At 40.5% G+C, this 21,425-nt stretch overlaps 1 protein-coding gene across 1 annotated transcript in view; it reads left to right on the forward strand.

Annotated features, from left to right (window-relative positions):
- Positions 1 to 21,425, forward strand: part of SPTBN5 (spectrin beta, non-erythrocytic 5) — a 95,358-nt gene that overhangs the window by 11,792 nt on the left and 62,141 nt on the right. The window contains exons 9-29 of the mRNA XM_069857985.1: positions 364 to 517; positions 2,119 to 2,319; positions 3,474 to 3,680; positions 4,578 to 4,769; positions 5,507 to 5,659; positions 6,189 to 6,319; positions 7,414 to 7,665; positions 8,342 to 8,629; positions 9,278 to 9,524; positions 10,362 to 10,501; positions 11,477 to 11,576; positions 12,284 to 12,454; positions 12,547 to 12,711; positions 13,470 to 13,696; positions 14,024 to 14,210; positions 15,476 to 15,676; positions 16,830 to 16,946; positions 17,543 to 17,706; positions 18,783 to 18,915; positions 20,131 to 20,276; positions 20,999 to 21,113. Of these exons, the coding sequence (XP_069714086.1) occupies positions 364 to 517; positions 2,119 to 2,319; positions 3,474 to 3,680; positions 4,578 to 4,769; positions 5,507 to 5,659; positions 6,189 to 6,319; positions 7,414 to 7,665; positions 8,342 to 8,629; positions 9,278 to 9,524; positions 10,362 to 10,501; positions 11,477 to 11,576; positions 12,284 to 12,454; positions 12,547 to 12,711; positions 13,470 to 13,696; positions 14,024 to 14,210; positions 15,476 to 15,676; positions 16,830 to 16,946; positions 17,543 to 17,706; positions 18,783 to 18,915; positions 20,131 to 20,276; positions 20,999 to 21,113 (3,691 nt within the window). The remainder of the gene's footprint in view (positions 1 to 363; positions 518 to 2,118; positions 2,320 to 3,473; positions 3,681 to 4,577; positions 4,770 to 5,506; positions 5,660 to 6,188; positions 6,320 to 7,413; positions 7,666 to 8,341; positions 8,630 to 9,277; positions 9,525 to 10,361; positions 10,502 to 11,476; positions 11,577 to 12,283; positions 12,455 to 12,546; positions 12,712 to 13,469; positions 13,697 to 14,023; positions 14,211 to 15,475; positions 15,677 to 16,829; positions 16,947 to 17,542; positions 17,707 to 18,782; positions 18,916 to 20,130; positions 20,277 to 20,998; positions 21,114 to 21,425) is intronic.

The following is a 21,425-nucleotide window of genomic DNA, read 5'->3' on the forward strand; positions in this document are numbered from 1 at the left end:
TTGAAATTTTTCATTTCTCAGTTTATAAAGGCATAACACAATCAACTTGAATGTCTTGCCTACAGCTGACTGAAAGAGATTACTTGCTCTCATAGCTGAAGAATAGCTTTATTCTCAGCATTTATTTCAGCTTGCTTTATATGAAGTCTGAATAGCATGTGTTTACCTCCTCATCTCCTAGAGGAAGACAGAACTGTAATCCTGTTTCCTTTGACTTCTTCCATGAATAAATTAATCTATGACTAAAAAGGTGTTCCAGGCATGCAGATACTGGATTTTCTAAATTCTTCCCTGATTATGCTACAATTGTCTTCATGGGAGCCTAATTCTGACTGAGGTATATTGGTTTTTATTCTGTTTCAGAAAATCTCAGCTAGAAGAGGCTTTGAGGCTGTTTGAATTCTTCCGTGACTGCAAAGAGGAAGAATTGTGGATTTCTGAGAAATGGAAGCTATCAAGAACAACAGCTTTAGGGAAAGATGTCAGCCAGATTACAGCCTCTATTCAAAATCACAAGGTATCTTAGTTTGCTGGTGGTGTCTTGCCTTTTTAATATAGCAATATTTTAGAATATTTATGTCCTTCTGTTTAGTCAGCGTAGCACTTATACAAAAGCTGCCAACCCACTTGTTATCTCAAGTGTCTGGAATTACCTGGTTAGGGCAGGGATTTTTCCCCAAGAAAGGATGAAAAAGGTAGAGAAGAATTACGCTTCATCCTGGACTAGAAGTGCAGCTTCCAGTGAAGACGCTGGGCTCCATAGTATCTCACTTTGGATGAGAAGGAAAAAAAAAGTTACTGGTTTGTTTGGTTTTTTCCCCACTCACATTTTCTGGCCAAGAGACTTGTGAGGAAATAAAGAGGTGGTGAAAAAAAAGACAGATACCAGCAGATAGCATGGATAACATTATGTGAGCTTACAAACCTGTTACCACTTTCCCTAAGAGCTTAGCTATATGACACACTGCCTTCCTATGACAAAGAATGATCATAAGCAAGTGAGGAGACCTGTGGACTTGAGAACTTGCATGGCAAAAATCATAGAATCATAGAATCATAGAATAACCAGGTTAGAAGAGACCCACCGGATCATGGAGTCCAAACATTCCTATCAAATGCTAAACCATGCCACTTAGCACCTTGTCCACCCGTGCCTTAAACACCTCCAGGGAAGGTGAATCAACCACCTCCCTGGGCAGCCTGTTCCAGTGCACAATGACCCTTTCTGTAAAGAATTTTTTCCTAATGTCCAGCCTAAATCTCCCCTGGCGGAGCTTGAGGCCATTCCCTCTTGTCCTGTCCCCTGTCACTTGGGAGAAGAGGCCAGCACCCTCCTCTCTACAACCTCCTTTCAGGTAGTTGTAGAGAGCAATGAGGTCTCCCCTCAGCCTCCTCTTCTCCAGGCCAAACAACCCCAGCTCTCTCAGCCACTCCTCGTAAGGCCTGTTCTCCAGCCCCTTCACCAGCTTTGTTGCTCTTCTCTGGACGCGCTCCAGAGCCTCAACATCCTTCTTGTGGTGAGAGGTCCAGAACTGAACACAGTATTCAAGGAGTGGTCTCACCAGTGCCGAGTACAGAGGGAGAATAACCTCCCTGGACCTGCTGGTCACACCGTTTCTGATACAAGCCAAGATACCATTGGCCTTCTTGGCCACCTGGGCACACTGCTGGCTCATGTTCAGTCACTGTCAACCAACACCCCCAGGTCCCTCTCCTCCAGGCAGCTTTCTAGACAGACTTTTCCTAGTCTGTAGCACTGCATAGGGAATGAAAATGAAACAGGAGCCTCTTCTGTGATTTTAGTATACATTTGTGTGCATATGTTTGTCTATTTGTTGCTCCTGGAAGGCATAAGACAGCTGAACTGGTGAACAACAAACAAGTGCCTCCTTCAGAGAAGAAAAAACTTCACATCGAAAACAAAAATGTAGGGGCAGTGACTTGGGTGTGGGGAGCCAAGTGGCAACCATCTCAGGGCTCAGAAAAAAGTCATAGGCATGAATAAGACACAGGACTCTTGGAAATGTACGTATTACAGGAGCAGACAATAAGAAGCCCACTTTGCTCTTAGTTAGTGGGAAGAGATTTGTGCTCACATGTCTTCCTTACTTCTACTAGGCTCTCGAAGCAGAGTGCAACTCCCACAGGGCCATATGTGCAGGTGTGATGAGGAGGGGCTGGGAGCTGAGCCAGAAGAACCCTGTATGCCAGGAGGACATCTTGAGGCAGACAGACAGTCTCCAGAAGTTGTGGCAGCAACTGCAAGATGAGGTGGCTGATCGCAAAAGACGCCTGCAAGCAGCTGCTGTCGTCAAACAGGTAAGCATGGCTCCCCCATGGTGTGTGGCACGGGGTACATGGATGTGGTTTAGTTCTGCCCTATGTTCCTGCATGTGGGGCAACTGTAGGAGGAAACCTTCAGGTGCCTGACTTCCAAAAGATCTCCAGCAGCTCAGTCTCATCCCGTCTGCAAGCCAACTAAGCAGGAGATTTGAATGACTGGGAGATGCTCTCAGCTAATATCAGTAATGGAAATAACTCACGTAACACCACTAATGCAGCCTTTTATGGGGTGGGATCTAGGTATCTGTGTGACATTTTTCTGACAAAAATACCCAAATCAACAACAGAAAAATATGCCATAAATTCATGGATTGGCCATGAACTTCCAAAGCCTGGGAAACATTTGACCCTGCCATTCTGACCTACGCAGGTCTTTTACCCCTACAAACGTTCACACATCTGCAGGTAAAGAGCTCTTATAAAATCTCGAACAAATAACATAACAGTATCTGAATTGTTACTACTTTCTCTTTCCTACATTTTTGCTCAGTCTGTTGTTCCACTGTGAGACCTGAACAAAGTTTAGCAGCTTTGTTCTTGACAAAGTCTGAATTCTCTCCTCTGTCTAGTAAGTTTAACATCACTATGGTGTTTTAGTTCTTTGTTTTTCCTTCACTACTATGGGTTTTCTTTTTTTTCTGTTGTACATTTATTCTCTATCTCAAAATCTTGTTTTGATTTTGTTACAAACATGAACGGGCAGACTGCAAATTATGGAAAAAAGAAAGCTTTTGCTATAGGTTGAGTTTGTTGTTTGTTGTTGGACTTCTTAGAACCTTTAGAAAATATCTGTGGGAATTACATAGTGTCTACTAACATTGTACATTGTGGATTCCTTCTACTGCTGCTTTTAGACACCATGAAGTTTTAGCTAGTTAGGAGATTTTAAAAAGTCATATGGACAGTCCTTGAATCTATTTACTCATTGTGATTTTTATGGATTATCTGTGCTTGATGTGATCATGAAATACATCAAGGATTTGGAAATGCAACTACCTTAATCTTGGCTTTCACAACACCTGCAAGTAACCCAGTAGCTGCAGACCTTATAGTATTTCTGTCTTATTCATTATTTTCAAAAGGGAAAGGAGCTGGGTATGAAGTGTTTTCTTCTCCTGTGTTCCCTTCAGTACTTTGCTGACATTGATGAAGCAAATTCATGGTTGCAAGAAAGACAGCCTCTTCTGACCAGCAAGGACTATGGAAAAGATGAATCAAGTGCTGAAGCACTGTTGCATCGCCACTTGCGCCTAGAGAAGGAGATTGCATCCTACTCCTCTGAGATGAGCCGCCTGAAAGAGCAGGCAGAAATTGCAGCAGAGCAAGCTCCAGCTGCAGTAAGTAGATGAGGGATTGTGTCATGTTTTGTTGAAGAATGTAAATGAAATGTTTTTTAATTATGTAAAATATTTTCATTTTTTGCCAGGGTAGAATATTCCAATGATATAAAAAAAGAGCATTTTTTTTTAATTCAGAAGAAATTTTTAATTAGGATTGAAACAAATTTTTAGATTACAAAGAAGTTCATTGGGCACTAATAGCCTACCTAGTCAATGTCCCATGAAGTGCTAGAAATACGCTCATCTATATTAGTTCCTTCTACTAGTCCTCTCAAATCCTTTCTCACTCTTTAACAACACTAGAATAAAGCAGACTTTTAATCTATATATCCTGGCAATTTTTTCTGCATCTTAATGTAGTGATGAACCACCTCGCATCTCCAGGAACAACTTGTACCATCACAGGATGGTCATCTAAGGCACACAGGATGAAGATGCCCCTCTTTTTCCCTGACTATAAAGTAAATTTTTTCACTTGAGACCAGCTGATTTGGCGACAAATGTCAGGAGACATGATATTTCACAGTTTGTTTATTTGACTTCTGTGATCCCTCAATACTTAGTCAAATCAACCTGACAGCTATGAGCACCACTTTGGGTCTTTATTTCATCATTCCAACATTACTTTTTATTAGAACAATAATTGTATGACTTTGTTCTTAAGCGTGAAAAAGCATGTGACAAGATGGTCTCAATATGCGAATACAATTGGTTCATTTCTTCAGAATTAAACAAAGGAACAGATTTGAATATGTACTGGAAATTTTTTGTTTAAAGAGTCATAATCTTGTGATTTGTACTAGCAAGTTCAAGATTGAGATTTTCCTTCCATGTGAAATTTTTATCCAAACTGGATATGTTCATGCACTGATTCTATTTAATTTTGCTTAGCAGACGGTGAAAACAGAAGCTCCAAGTGACTTAAATAAAAAGACAACAAGGCCAGCATTCAGTCGAACCAAGGCGACAACTGAATCTGCATTTCCTGGAACTTCCAGTCCAGATGTTCATTTTCTTCCAGACAACATCTGGAAGGCCCAAGATGATATAGATTCACTTTATGAAAATCTACAGAGCATGGCTGAGGTATAGTACCTGCTCCAATGCTTTGCGCTTCACAAAAATAGCTAAATCTAAAGCAGTGCAAGGGGAGGTTAAGTGTTGTGCTGGCTTCTGCTTTCCAGTTTAATAATGTGCCTCAACACTGTGAAGTCCCATCAGACATCAAGGCTTGAGATTATCATTGAAGTTTTGTATCAAAACATATTTTTACTGGGGAACTTCCATTTACTTTCTAGTCTTTTTACTTCACAAGTCGATTCTTTCATGTAGTCAGACACACACACACCACCCAAAGTTTGCTTGTTGCAGCTCCTAAATCTATGGGCTGTCTTACCCAATACCAAAAGAACATAAACAAGCATAATCTGCATCCTCCATTTATTACTTTTCACTCCCACCTGCCACAATCCTGCCCTACATACAGACCATCAAAAACATATTGTATGAGACTTTTACCTATTCCTGAGATTACTGAGGTAAACCTTCAGTCAGCAGCAAGCAGCACAGTGGCCTTGCTGCCTGATATGGACTGAGCACTCTCCAGCTGCTTCTATCACACTTTCAAACCACTGTTGCTCTAGGAATAAGGACTGTGATCTGAGGATAGCATCCTCTGTTCTGTCTTGGCAGTGTGTGGCAAAACTACTAAGCTACCACCTGTATATTGTAGTCTAAATGCAAGGATCTTTTTTATTTTATTTTTTCTCTTCAAGCAGCAAGGAGTTATTACAGCAACACTTAAGTCTTCATCTGTTTTACAGGACAGAAAAAAGGCTCTGGAGGAAATAATTGGATATTACCGCTTCTGTAGCTCTTGTGAAGATTTCCAGTCATGGATAAAAGATAAAGAGAACATTTTCCGGACTCTTCAGCCTCAAGCAGATAATGTGGAGGTCATGCAGCAGAAGTATCAGGTACTCCTTTTCCTTGCTCACTGATGATAACTTTTAAATCAGATTGACCTTGGGAAAAGAGATAAAGTTGAGAAATGAAGTTTTGAGAGTCCTTTCATTCATTTAAGCTGTACATAGATCAGATATTTATTTCATATAAACTATGCGAAGCTTATTTAAGCTTATATGGTTATATCACTTTAACTTCTCTTGCATGTGTGGTATCCTGTACAAATATCATGATACAAAAGGACTTTTCTTGTGGTTTATCTTATGCCTCTTGAAGAATAAGGACAGAAGATTAAAATATCCTGCACTTGCATCCCAGTGGAGTGGGACATAGATGCATAGACATAGTGGGGATATCACAGGAGGTCCAGAGGGCTATAGGGGAACTACAGGTGCAGGTGTGTATGGTGTCAGCAAACAGGTAAACAGAGAAGCCAGCTGTTAAAGTGGGAGATGAGTGGATATGATGGATTATTGAGAATTGTGTCCCTAGAAATGGAAAAACCTCAAGTTCTGCGTTCTTTTATCTCTTCTGTTTTAGAGCTTTTTAACAGAACTGGCTGCAGGCAAAGGCCAGCTGGGAGATATTGAAAAATTAGCTGTTAAATACAGAAATATCAGTCCTAGCAAGTATTATGAGATCCAGATTTGGCTGGAAGAGATCAACACCAGGTAAAGGTGTAACTGGCAAAACAGGATTGTCTGATGGTGGAATTGGAGAGCTGACCTTTCACGTCCAATCTGGACTACACTGAGAAAATATCTGTCTGACAGATTTTTGACTTCCAGAATTGGCCTGAAATTGGCCTGAGGGGAGGTTTTTTGTGTGTCTGTGGTTTGCTGCATTCAGGTGTGGCTCTTGCTACCAGACCGGGACTGGGGCAAAGGAACAGGGGAAGCTGCCTGGACTGGACCTCGCAGCTGACAACTGTTGCACTGCCCCAGCTGGGGAGCACATGGGTCTGGACGCACAGGGACAGCTCGGGGCTCCAACAGCCTGAACTGCCCGTCTGGGCACAGAGAAGCTGCACCCTTTGGGATAGGGAGCCGGTGAGGGGAGAGGGGCCTCAAGCAGTAGGGCCAGTCCCACAGAAAGGCAAGCAGGACATGTCTGGGACGTAAGTTAGGGCTAAAAGTGAGTCCTGGTCCTCAGAGCTGCCTGGCAGCCTGTCCCACTGTCACCCAGAGGCCTCTGATGCTGAGATATTTAAACTGCAGCAATTTGTGTCTGTGTGTTAAATCATGACATGAATCCATCCACCAGTGACCACTATGTATTCCGGTCAGTTCTGTCTGTTTTGTGCTGCAACAGCTGGTTTGGTGACTTAAATTTCAGGGTGAGAGTGCCCTTCACAAATATTGAAAGGGATATCAAAATCTGTTTGACTTCCCAATGTGTGTTTTGTGCCTGTTGCGTACATACTCCTGGGATCATCCCACCCAGCCGGAACTGAGGCACAGCCAGGTTTTGATGTTTACTATTGTTTATTTTCATCATGTTCAGCGTGTTCTGGTCACCTGAGCAGGGTTCCCTTGCTTGAGATGGCACTGAGATTGAACTTCAAGGTTGCCGAGGAGTGCTAGTGTTCACCCCCACAGCCCACTTAAGTTCCGATTAAATCTTTATACAAGACCTTTTCTGAATAGAAAAAGGATGTATCTCATGTATAATAAAGGCTATAAATTGAATCTGCTGCCTAGGTGAAGGCAAGTTTTGGGGTAGTGGCAGAGGCTAGATGCAAGTAATTGGGTTTTCTCTCTCCAAGGTGGGAATGCATGGAAACTCTGAAGGAAGAGAAGGGCTCCGAGCTGATTGGAGTGGCTGATGTGAAGATGTTTCTTCAGGACTGTCAGAGCATAGGAGTACTACTGCAAGACAAGATGGTTCAACTCAGGGATCTGGAACCAGGGAATTCACCTGCTGGCCTAGAGTCAAACAAGCGCAAACTGTCTGCAGTTGAGAGAGAGGTCCTGGTGATAGAGAGGAAAATTGAATACTTGCGGAGTGTTGCAAAATCGTAAGGAGCCTGCTCTTTTTTTTCCGTATTCTTTGCTAGTCCTTTAAGATAATTTTGTAAATTATGGCTGTAAAGAGAACAAGCAACTTGTGAAGTTTATTTTGAAGTTTCTCTTTCTGGCAACCTGAAGAACTGAGTTGCCTGCTGGATTGAGACGATCTCTCTTGAGTCTGGGTGATAGTTGAAGTGATTGCTTCCAGACTTCACTGTTGTAGGAAGGTAAATACCACAGGATTGTTTGTGACTCTGACAAATTATCTCTATTAATGGGATTGATTCCATATTTTGAACTGGGTATATTTTAGGTCGTGAAAGAGGGCAATTGAGAGAAGCAAGGATGAAGGAAGAAAGATAGCAGAGAATTGTGCACAGGAGTTTGGATTTGAAATATGAATTTAAAGAGTTTTTACTTCTTTAAGTTTTCTGTACATCCACCATGGGAATGAGTCATCGAACCACAGCAGTGTTACTTGACTTTCTTAGAGAGATACACTTTCTGCCATACACCATATTCACACCAGTATTTCTTGCCACTGTGGAGCATTTGTTGCCTTTGCTGACTTTCTTTTTAATGGAAGTGGAACTATCCAAATCCATTCATTTTAGAGAATGCTGGTGCAAGTCCTAAATGTCTGAAGTGTTCATCCAGTTCAATGTATTTTATTTCCTCTTGTAGGATTAAGGACACTAACCCTACAGAGAGCAGGGCCATCACCGAGCAGGTGGAGAACATGGAAAGACTTCTGGCAAAGCTCAAGTTGGAGACCAAAAAGAAGCAGGATATTCTGGAACAGGCCCAAACCCAACAGTCCTTCCTGCAAGACTGCCGCAGGCTCCTCCTGTGGGCAGAAGGCATTCGGGAGAAACTGGGCAGTGAAGAAATAGGTGTGGACGTGGCTTCTGCAGAGCAACTGCTGAAGGAACATCAGGACCTGCTGAAAGAAATAAGGTCTCAGAAAGAAAGGTAGAGAGATTCTATCAGGGTGGGCAGTATGGGGTGATACAACAACACTGTGAAGATGAAACATGTCTATTGTGTACATAAAATGGGTATAAAAGTGATGCCAAGAGTTTATTCAAATGCTCTTGAAACTTAGTGTCAAAAAGAGGCTGCGGAACACAAAATCCAGTTAGCTTTTGCATAGTTATCCTGATGGCTGGTGGAGGGAGAAGGAGTAGCTATATGTTTGGAGTAGTATTCCACAAGCTCTCCTGACACTGGGATAGCGCCATCTGCACTTTATTTCAGTTCTCCCAGTCCTTCCCTTCTCAGGCCTTATGCTTCCATTTGCAATCATCTTCTGTCCTCCTTCTGCACTGTTATGGAGTTCCAGATACTGAGTTGGCCCTCCTCACCCTTTTAATGGCAAAACCTGCTTATATGGGCTTTCAGTCCAAAAGGGGAAGTCTCACTGGTTCTAGCACATATCCCTGAGCAAACAAACAGCGGCACTTTGTAGTGCACAAGCATGGCTAGCATGAAAAGAGTGAAAGGGAGGAAGGGAAGTTTCCTGTCTAGGCACTGCCAAGAAAGCAAAGAGCTGTGATGAAAGTAGAACTCATACTCGTATTCAAGCAGTGAGGTCCCATTTTTCTTTTTGACTCTGGGAAGATTTGTGCAGCTGGAAGAGCTAGGGCGAAAAGTAGTCCACGGACAACCCAGTAACAACAGGACTGTAGATGTCCACCAGTCCATGGAGAGGCTTGCCGAGGAGAACAACGAGCTGGAGAAAAAGTGGGAACAGCGAAGGAAAAAGCTGCAGGATGGCCTGGAATTACAGAAGTTCAATAGGGAGGGAGACCGTATCAATGCAGCCCTCTCTGGCCATGAGGCCTTTCTCCGAAGACATGACCTTGGGGTATGTGAAGCACCTGCTTTTGTTTTCTTCTACTTTGACTCCCTATCCAGGGATTAGCAACAAGTTTCTTAATTGAATCAGTTTCTTCATTCTTATGGTCATGGCATTTTAATCCTTGGAAACTAAATTTTCAGGTTCTTATTAGTGTTCTTGCATTTTTACTCGACTTAATAAGAGTGAAGGTCATTATCTCACTCAAAAAAAATTAGAAACAGCTACAGTTTTGAGTTGTTGATGTATTTGCACATCAAATGATTTATATACAATTGACTCATTGGTTTGGTGGCTAATAATAAAAAAAAGGTTTCAGCTTGAAAATAATTTGGGGAGGTTTTTCAGTGAAGTAAATACCTGAATTTTTAAGATGAAAAGCTTTTTCTTTTCATTAAACATTTTAAGGATATTAAAGCAAATTAAGGGAAAAAACAAATGCAGGCAATATTCCCAAGATCAGTGAAGGAGGAGATTCTGGTATCTCACTAGCTTTCATGTTTTCAGATGAAATTGAAACTTTTATACTTCTGCATCAACTATGTAAAATACAGTTTTACCTACGCATGGCCTTTCATATTTCGCATCCCTAGATGTGCCAGAGTGCTGGCATAGGTTCAGAATGCAGATTTTCTTAAAAGGTGAAAATGGAACCATAAAACAAAAGAACCAGATATGATACAAACCTAAATACCTGCTGCTTGTTTGTAGCCCTGAACATCCTTAGGCGTATGCAAAACACCCTAAAAAACTCAGGGAAAATGAGGTCTAAAGTTTTTTTTCATTACTACAGAAACAACATATGACCAATGAAAAAAGTGATCAAATTTTCTTTCTTAAATGCAGGACCATGTAGATGCTGTTCGAAGCTTGCTAAAGCAACATGAGGAATTTGAACAACTGCTGGTGGTACTGAAGAGACGAATTGAAGCACTTAATGAAAATGGGGTGAACCTAATAGAGAACAGGCACTTTGCATCCCATGTGTGAGTCCAAACTCCTTTCTTTTCGGTGTAGCTTTAATCAACAATCCAGTGTGATTAAAGTGAAGTGAAAAACTTTCTCTGAGCCATGATTTAGTTGCCTCCAAGCTCTGATCTGTTGGATGAGGGAAATAAAGGGGATTTTTTTCAAAACAAACAAACTTCCTGTGTTCTCAGGACAGCTAAGCAAAAGGATTTAGGTTAGAAGTCAAATTTGACAAAACGCTAGAATAATTTGCCTTGTATCAGAAATTACACATACAGTTAAAACTTCCTCAGTGTTAACTCATTAAATGCCTACATAAAACAATTTTTCCTTCATTTATCAGTGTCATATATTAGAATTTATGTTGCTTTTAAACATATACAGAAGACTTCACAAGGAAATAGCTCATCAGGAGTAGCTGTTTCATGTTTTTTTTTGAAGCTGAACTGTCATCTCTAATTCCTTTACTGTGCTAGATCCACTAGGACCAAGTAAGAGGACCTCTCTATAAGCAGGGGTCAGAAAGGACCTTTTGGGTCAAAAAGACCATGTTCTTGTGATCACAAGTGATAATGTCTTGAAAAATCCTTCCAGAAATTTATAAAACTGCTCTAAATATCTGATTTCTTGCCAGCACTACTACCATTAGAAGGCCATTCCAGAGCCTCATTGCACTTTCATCACTGTGAAACTTATTAGTTAAAGGTGGAACTTTGGGGGAAGAAAAAGGTTTGGGAGTTTTAGTTAAACACACATGACTGCAACTCACTGATGTAACACAGCCATACAAAAGGAAAATCCAGAGCAGCTGGCAATCAATAGCTGCTTTCCAGATGATATGAGCATGGTCATGGGGTAGGGCCATATATCCCTTCATCCTGTCAACAGAGGTGTTGAACTAGATCCCGTTTATATCATAGTCATGACTACAGTACAACCAAGTGAAACCAATATGACTAGTACTGCATTGGACTCCCTGTTTTTCTTGGTAGTATTGAAGAGAGAATGGTCACTCTCCGGCAAAGGTGGGAACGGCTGATACAAAGCAATGCTGAGAGAAAACAGAGGTTGTTGGATTCCCTACAGCTGCAGGTAAAAGGACTGATACTGAAGATTTGGTCAATCACGTGTGAAGTAATTTTATGCTTTCTCTTAATATGGGACAAATTTGAAACTGCTGAGCATTCCTACTGCAGCTCACGTTCTCGTTGGCTATGGGACAGAGAATTTCACTTCCAAGGGAGCAGATGATGCAATGGTGATAAGTCTTACAAAACTATAACTATAGCAAAACACTAAAACAAAAATGGAGATATTGAATGAAAAATATCAATAGAATGTTGTGTCTACTTCATGAGTTTGTTCTGCTCATTAATTATTTTTGTTCTGGGCCTTAATAATTTTGCATAGTTATTTATACTAACTGTAGTTTTGGCACCAAATTTAGCTTCCAGTGCTGAGATACAAAGTTATACAGGAAGATGGGACCACTTATAGTTAAAATATATTATAAAAAATGTAAACATTCACTGGCAATTAAAGGCAACAGATTAGTAAATGAACTAAAAAAGGGACTAAGGCATATTACTCTTAGGGCCTAAAACTTTGTCAATTATTCAAGATTGTACATCTTCAGCTAAGAGTGTTAATTAGGTAGAACAACTTTCATATGAAAATATATCACATTTCCTAACTGTTAAGAAAAAAAATATTAAGCCTTGATCCTAAAAGAAAGGGTGCACTGCAAACCCCCACAGAATCAAAAGTTATATCAATTTAATCCTGTTTGTTTCTGTAAGGAGTTTAATCGTGATGCTGCTGAGCTTTTGATATGGATGGAAGAGAAATACAAGATTGCATCAGATGAATCCTATCGTGATCCAACGAATGTTCTACGCAAACTGAAATGGCATGAGGCTGCTGAGAAGGAAATGATGGCTAATGAGAAGCACTTTGCAACGCTGATAAAGGTGAAGGCAGTCTTGGAGCTAAGTCTTCCATCTTATCGCAGATTTCATAAATGCTGATCAGCTCAATAAATTGATGTGCTGTATTTTTCCAGAAAGGAAATCAACTGATTCAAGACAACCATTATGCTGCAGTTTCTGTGCAGGAGGAGATGTCAGAGCTTCAAAAGAAGTGGAAGCAATTGTATAGCAAGATGATAGAGCGAGGTGACAAGCTGAGACAAGCTGGGCAGCAAGAACAGCTCATGGAACTGCTCCAGGTCAGAAGGTGATGGGGAATAAAAGGGGAGAACAGCCTCAGAGCCTGGTTCCTCTGTTGTGTAGTCCTCACTAAAAAGAGCCATAAATACCAAAATATCATCCAGATAAAAGTGTATGTCCATTTTGTCTACAGTCTGAGGAGAGAAAACCCAGTATAATGCTGACCAAGGTCACTCCAAAGCTATGAGCAGGACAACAGTGCCAGCACAGCATCAAGACACAAAACTGTTGAACTCGGGCTCAGCATTACATCTGTGTGACCATCCTGTGCTGGGAAAACAAGCAAAACTCTCTGCATGGTTCAGTGCTGTGCAAATATAACTGCTTTCTTGGAGTCATTTTGGGGGCTGAAAGCATGGCACTGTATTAAATGCATTGTTATCCAGGCAAATTGTATAAGCAGAACAATGTGCTGTGAAGCTGTTTTGATACCAATATGTCATGGAACTGCTGTTGTGTGGTAGCTACAATCTGAAGCATTTCAAGATTGATTGTTTTGTATTATGTCACTAAAGATAGTTCAAAGAGGCTATTTTTAATGATGTACTTTGGTGTCTCAGATAGTAGTCCAAAGTAGTGTGCAAAACAAAACATTCCAACATTCCCAGGAGATGACTTTTAGACACTCCTGTCCATTGTGTTGCTAAGAAAGGACTTATGGATTTAAAAATTGTGTCCAGGAAGCTGTCATGAGAGGGGCAGAGTGAAAGAAAAACATATTGAAAGGTCAGTACATGCTTTAATGTTTTTCTGGCAGGATGCCAAAATGAAGATAGAGAAAATTGAGAAAGTTCTTCAGGAATCTGAAACAGGCCATGATTTGCGCTCCAGCCGTGCTCTGCTCAAGCAACACAGACAGCTGGAAAAGGAGACACATGAACTGGCAGAGAAAATGAATTCTATTGTATCTCATGCAAGGAAAATGGCCACCAATCACTTTGACTCCCAGAGGATTCTGGATGAAACACAGAAATATCTGAAAAGGTGAGATGTCACTCTCTTTTTGCCTCCATTTCTTATGACAAGTAGTATTTTTACTACTGATACTTTTACTACTACTTATGACAAGCCTAAAAAAGTGTGAATTACTTTTCCTCTGCTTATATTTAGTGATATCATATAAGTACACTTGCCACAAATAGCTTTCTGAAGAAGGCGTACTTGTATGTGCACCCAGAACTAACAGTTGGAACTTAATTGCAGAGAAGTGTCCAGTGTTTTCTAATCTTCACAGCAGTATCATAGCCTCATTCACTTGGCAGAATCAGGATAAAACTTTGGTTTAACATATGTTTAATGAATGACCCCTAGGTTTGAGTCTTTGCAAGCACCTCTTGATGAGAGACGTAAATTGCTGGAAGCTGTAGTGGATCTCTATGAGTTCTACCATTATCATGAAATGGAATTGAACTGGATTAATGAGCGTTTGCCTGTTGCCCATTCCACCAACTGTGGGAAGTCCTTGGATGTGGCTCAAAGCCTGTTGCAAAAACACAAAGTAAGTCCTTTTATCAAGTGTATTATAGCATGTTGGTGCATTGCATTTCACCTCAGCCTGTAAACCAGTACCTGAATAGTTTTCCTTTATCTTCAAGAAAGCTATTGCAAGCAAAATGTATTGACACATTTTCAATTAATATTTTCTCTGATTCCAGCCAGCACTAGCCCAGCTAAAATGATTCCAGTAGATTAAGACAAGTCAGCAATATGGTGATGATTTTCAGAGGAAACATGAAATTCTTGTGGGAAATGACAAAATTTGTTGTACTTTGCATTATTATTATTACAAGAAATTTTGTATCTCTTCCCATTCAAAGTGGGTAAAGATCTAGTGTACCTCATACAAAATAGAAAAAAACCTCAGTTTTTTGCTTTGTGGGTAGATCTAGGTTGAATATTTTGACTCATATTATATTTGACATATATTCATCATTATATATTTGACTTATATGCTCATTCTATTTTAGTTCTATGCTTACTGCTTCATTATACATTCAGTCTTGAGGTGTGTGCATGCTAGATTCTCTAGGAGAGCATGTAACAACCATTTGATGTTTACTTTAGTTCTGTACTGCTTGTAAAATAGTTTGAACAAGCCACGCTCAGTATAATTATAAATGTAGGTTAAGGCTGATATCTGGAGTTTGATTCTTTGGAGCAGTTTCTCACAGCCAGAGGAGTACGTCAGAGATCCCCTGCACCAGAGGCAATGTTGGATTTTACAGCCCCCTGGATTCCAACTTCCATAAGAAAGATTGCAAGACCAGTGGGGAGTCTATAGAGCTGGAATCTAATGATTTTCATGATACTGTTGACAATGTCTCTCTTCCTGTCATCCTTCAACCCAGTTATCTTCTGGCATATTTTATTTTCCCATCAGCAGCTCAACACCTTTTTCTGAATTCCCACCTTTGTGTTTCATCCTTTGTCCAGCTCCACCTCCCAAGCCTCCCTGGAGAAGGAGATAGAACCAGGCTGAGCGCTTTGTGTAATGCTGAGGGTGTAAGGTAGTTAGGGGATGTCTGCAGCCACCTTACAAGCCCTTATCCCCTCCCTCAATGAAAGCACCAAGAGCAGAGCTTTACGTGAACAGGGCTAGGACTGGTGGCTGAGGCTGCAGCTGTTGTAGAAACAGACAGTCCCTGGGTCCACTGGCTATACTCTGCCCGCCACCACCAGCTGCCAGCTTTGCTTAGGACTAGGAGCACATAGAATGTCTTTGTCTTCATATGTGTTCTTTTATTCCTCTTATCTCATTCCCAGGAACTGCAGGCAGAAGTGAATGCCCACAAACAGCAAGTCCAGCGGGTCCTGGATAAAGGAAAGACAATGGTTGTTAGCCAGCACCCATCAGCTCAGAAAATAAATGAAAAATGCCAGGAGCTTGTGACTGCCTGGCAGGGCTTGGAGAAGGCTTGCGAGGAAAGGCTGAAGCAGCTGCAGCACTCAGTTGGTTTCCAGGAGGTACAAATTACAGCAAAGTGCTTACACAGTAGTTTCTTCAAATGAACAGGAGGTCCAAAGTTTTGAAGTGAATAATGAAACAGTTTAGCTGGATCTGTACTCAATTCACTTGCTCAAGGCTGGACTTGTGGGAATGGAGAGTTGGGTTACATAGCTGAATGCAGCCCCTGGTCTAGACCTGCTGCTCTGGAAGTTTACCTGGGACTCTGTACCCATCCCTTATGGTTGTGTGTAAAACTCGCGTTTCTTCTAGTAAGGCTTAGGTTTTGACTTGACTAATACAATGGATCCTGAACTGGCACTTCATACTGGAGAATTATGACAAGGAATCAAAATGAAAGGATCTCTTGTACCATACTATCTTTCGCCTGTTCTAGGCAGCAATGTTCCAAGCAACAAAATGATACTGAGAAACTGATAACACTCTTTCAATGTGAGTTAAGACTTCTGGCTCTATTATTTTCAACAAGCAACTGGACCTTTATGTTTATCATGTTTAAAAAAATTTTGCATGCAAATATTTATCTCATTAACCCAGCTTTTCCATCATCATTGGGTCATGTAGGAGTGTAGTTACTCAGATAACACAGGCAGTGTCACAGACATCAATGGCATTTGCCTAGAGTTCATTTGCCAGCCTGAAGTATGTTCCCTGGTGAATTTGATCATTTGGCTCTTATTTTCCCCATCTATAGAAAGAGCTGTCCATACAATAGGCATTGTGAAGCCTGATTTTTATATGTGATTTGAACTTCTTAGGAAAGGGAAGGAGAAATATCACACTGATATCATGCAATTAATCCCTACCCTTACTGGATAAGATAAAGAAAGAGTCAAGTCCGGATAATGAGATAGGAGTAAGAAATGTGAGCCATCTTGAAACTTACTGCCAAAGCTCTGATGCCTGGAGAAGACCTTAGTTAACCTGCACTAATGTCTTGCTATGTGGCCTCCTTCACCTTCATATGATTTGACAGAACAATTGCATAGAATAGACATTCTTGGGATTAGATATTATTTATTTGTTATTTAATAAAACATCACAGTAAATTTTAGAGTGCAGTTTCCATTTAGGGTTGATTACATAAAAAAAAAGACATGAGTATTTTGAAATTTGAGGTAGAAACTAATTTCCTTTCTCTTTAACTGATAGTTTTTAATGAATACTTCAGACCTGGAGGCTTGGATAGCAGAAAAATATCCATTTGTGACAAGCAAGGACTATGGTAAGGATGAAGACGGAACACTGAAACTCCTCAAGAAACATAAGGTATTTCCCTGCTTCAATCCTGTATGCTGGCCTGATCTTCTCGTTTGTCTACAGTTTTAAAATTTTCTGTCTTATTGGTACTAAAGTGTCCAGCCATCTACAAGGTACTTCACATTGATACAGGTCTACGTGAGAGTGGACTGACAGAAGAGATCAATGCAGCTTACTAATACAGCTGGAAAAAAATATAGTTTGGGCAAAAGGGAAAACAGTAAATATCCTCATTTTTCTGAAGCCAAAACTGTGTTCTGCTATCTTCTTTTTCAGTCTCAACAGATGCATGCGGAAGCCTTTTTTTCCTAGAATCAAAGATACAGATAGAGTATTAGTCCAAGAATACTTTTCTCTGCCTAATAATGCATCAGGAATTTCTAGTTGTCTTTATTCACTTAATTTGTTGAATTTATGTGCACTTTTTTTTCCAAAAGGTGTTGCTAGAATATTGTCTAAAATTAATTGTCTTGGAAACATCACAGGCTTCCAGAAAGTTTTTCTCCTCTTTTGATGTCTCTGTGACTACACCATAGGCTGGTGAAAAAGCTCAAACAATGCATGTCTTGGACAACTGCTTCTCAATCTACTCTTTTCTCTGCCAGGCACTGGAGCATGAGATTGCTATTTACCAAAATTTGATGAAAGAACTGAGTGAAAATGCAGAAACTCTTCCTCTTGTGGGCTCCATCCAGTATGATGAGGTTGATGCACCAAAGGAAAAAGTTCATTCAAGACTCCAGGAGCTGCAGGAATTAGCAGCAGCAAGGTATAAACTACAAGTGACCCTTGGATCCTAAATTTCATTTCTTCCACTAAAATTTCACGCAGAAAAGGAATGGGAGGAGAAGGATCTCTGCAAGCAGAATAACATGTACATGAGTCTGAATATTAGCATTATTAAGCCTAGAGGAAACACTGATATTTTACCTTTTGTTTTTGTTCTTATTTACAATTTGAAAAGTAAAGACATCAATAGAAAATCCTGTGAATTAAATGTTTAAAAAAGAAACGCTCAATTTAGAAATAACAAAACATTCCTGTGTGTTCAACACAGGAATGTTTTGTGTTCATTCATGCCTAATGTTAATCTGGGTTTCATGGTGCCTTATTGATCTTCTGGTTTGTACTTCCGATCTATGTTCTCCGTGGTGGGCCAGAGTCTCTCAGCAGGCTGCAAATCCTGCGATGAGTGTTTGTGATTCAAACAGGGAAGACAGGTTCATCTTTCCTGGAATACTTGCACAAATAGCCAGGCAGTGTTAGCAGGTAAATTGGAGTTTTGTTTACTATGGAAGGCTTGTAACATGTCAGGCTACGTTAAAGGATACTCTAGACAATCAGAAATAGCGAGTTGCAGCAGTTTTGCTGAACGGGCAATATGACCAGAACTGCATAAAACGTCTTTCATAGAACTTGCCTTCTTAGTGCACCAGTTAGAAAGATTTCCTTCTAATTTTCATAAGTACTGCCATTATCATTAGAAAGACAGATCAGGATAGATACGGGGGGAAAAAAAAATGAATATTCTATGGGAAGGAACAAAAATACAAGCCCAAACAAACAAAAACTACACAAAAATCCAAACATAAAATAAAACCAGGGACAGAGCTCAGCTAGGCAAAGTGTTTTTCTGGGACTTTCAGCGCATGAGTCTGGCCTGTCTGACAGCTGTCATCCTACAAATATAATTTACAGTCTTGAGAAATAAAGACAGCTCTTTCATTAAAGATAATGAGGTTTGATGATGAGAGGGTTTGAGTATTAACAGGAAGAAAGTTACTGACTGCTCTCCTCTTATATTCCCTTGGTCTAATTGTTTTTTCTTGTCTCCTTCCCCCACAGAGGGAAGAAGCTGGATGAAACTCTTGTTTTGTATGAGTTTCTACGAGAATATGAAGATCTGCAAGACTGGATGACCCAGCAGAAACAAACAGCCAGCTCTGAAGACTATGGAAATGATTATGAACATGTCTTGGTGAGTTTTTTGAGTAACAGATCAAAAATCAACTAAACTGTATGCAGTGAGATTCTAAGGTTGTCCTTGAAAACTTAGAAGGTAGAGTAAGAAATAACTATAAATAACTGGGAAATGGGAAGAGAAAGGAGTCAAGAGTGGGTGGGAAGGATTGACTCGTTATAAAAGGCAGGCAGCATTGCTTAACGTTTACATCCTGTTACCATGGTGGCTGACATGCATGAAAAACACACATGCTAAAATGTCTGCACCTTCAGAGAACAACTCCTTTCTATTTTCAATAACCAGATATTTCAGTGTGATATTCATTAAAGATTTTTTTTAATCACAAAATGCTGAGGATGTCTACAGCTATACTTCTTAACCTCAATGGCCACTCAGAACTCTATGTTTTATAATTTACTTCAAAATATCTTGTGTCCTAAATCTTAAATTTGGACTGCATCGTTCAATTATGGTATTGAATACACTTTTGTATTAGTGAAATGAAAACATATAATTTATTAATTGAAATTGATTGTACATTGGATGTTTGTTTCTCTCTCTGGTAATAATGTTCCTGCCTCCCATCTGCATCACAAACCTTTGGAGTTAGAATCCAGTCATTATCTGCATTTTCTCCATCTCCAAATACGATCAGCTTATTATCTGTCTTTTGGCTATGCTCTGATAGCTGAGCAGTTATCGTAGAATCATAGAATGGTTTGGGTTGGAATAGACCTTCATAACATCCAGTTCCAACCACCCTGCCATGAGCAGGGGCACCTTCCACTGGGTCAGGTGGCTTATGCAACCTGACCTTGAACACTTCCAGAGATGGTACAACCATGACTTCTCTGGACAACCACCTCGTTCCAGTGTTTCACCACCCTGACAATAAAAATTGTCTTCCTAATGTCTAATAGAAATCTACCCTCTTTCAGCTTAAAACCAGTGCTCCTCATCCTATCACTGCACTCTCTGATAAAGAACCCCTCCGTGGCTTTTCTGTATGCCCCCTTGAAGTACTGGAAAGCTGTTACAAGGTCTCCCCAGAGCCTTCTCTTCACTAGGCTGAACAACCTCAGCCTGTCCTTGTATGGGAGGTGCTCCAGCCCTCTGATCATCTTTCTGGCCCTCCTCTGGACCCACTCTAACATATCTATGTCTTTCCTATGAGTTCGGGAAAAGTGATCACACAAAATGCCTTTTTTGTTGTTGTTTTTCCTCCAAAAGCAACTTTGTGCCAAATATGGCACGTTCCGACACCATTTGGAAGCAGCTGCAAAAAGAGTTATGGCTTGCCAGCAGCTGGCAGAAAACTTGTTGAACTGTGGGCATTCTGAGTCCCGGGAAATTCGGCAGAGGCAGAAGGAACTAAGGTAGGAGACCTGTGTTAGCTCTATGCTTTGTGCTTCCTATTAACTCTTGTGGAGGAGGAAGTGAGAAGGAATTAGAAAAAGGTTAAGGCACATCCACCCAATTCTCTAATTGCAAAATATGTAATTTATTCACTGATACAGAACTACTGCCATGCCTGATTTTAAAAAACTATCATAAGGCAGACATTATCTGCTTGCTGATTTGGCTTCATGTAAATAGCATCAGAAGCGCTTTACAAGTAAGGAGTGAGTGAACTTCCTTTATCCTTTGAAATGGAATCACCTAACTGAAAATCTAGGAGTTTAGTTGGCTTCTTTATTGCTTCTGATTTTAAAGTTTGAATCCCATGACTGCCCTGCAGAACACTGAGATGCTCTCAGCTTCTGATGTCTGGCATTGATCCAAACTGGATCAAAAAAGAAGCATGAAGGAATAGTACTCAATCCTCCAAGTCCTGCATATAAAATCTGAAAAGCATATTGGAGAGGGACACCCTTATGTAGGACCATCTATTAAATTGCTTGGAGCATACAGGAGGACATGGATATAGTAGGATAAGAGACATGCTGCCCCTCAGAGAATCGCACCAACAGAATTTAATGGCAGAAATGAAAAACAAAGACAGAGGAGAGCTTGTTTTCAGTCTTTCTTCTGACTGTTAATCTGATTTACTCTTAGTTTGAATGTTGTACATGGTTCTTTTCCCTATCCTCCTTTGTAGGAACTCCTGGGAAGATTTGTTGGAAATTACCAGGTTACGAGGTGAGCAACTGAGAGATGCTGAGGTGATTCACAAGTATTACCAAGATCTGACAGATGCTCTGGGCCATATTGAGGTAAAAAATAATGGAAAATTGTCATATAAAGCAAACTTCGTTTCAGCTTAATTTGTGGAGTGTTCTTATGACTCTGAACCTGCTTATCGCTGACTTCAGAAAAAAAAATTCTCAAGAAACCTGTGATTTTTCCAAGTGTTAAGGAAAAAACAGTTCTGGGTAATCCTTGGAAGCCTGACTGGTGACCTTATGAGAACCACTGGTGAAACCAGGTGTGGCTAGAGTTGCTGATCTGCAGGATAAGCTAATAAGACCAGGAATTGAACTAAATTGTCTCGCAGTACAGTGCATATAGTTAAGTTGCTTGCAGTC

The sequence above is a fragment of the Phaenicophaeus curvirostris genome, chromosome 5 (genome assembly GCF_032191515.1).
Source record: "Phaenicophaeus curvirostris isolate KB17595 chromosome 5, BPBGC_Pcur_1.0, whole genome shotgun sequence".
Taxonomy (NCBI): Eukaryota; Metazoa; Chordata; class Aves; order Cuculiformes; family Cuculidae; genus Phaenicophaeus; species Phaenicophaeus curvirostris.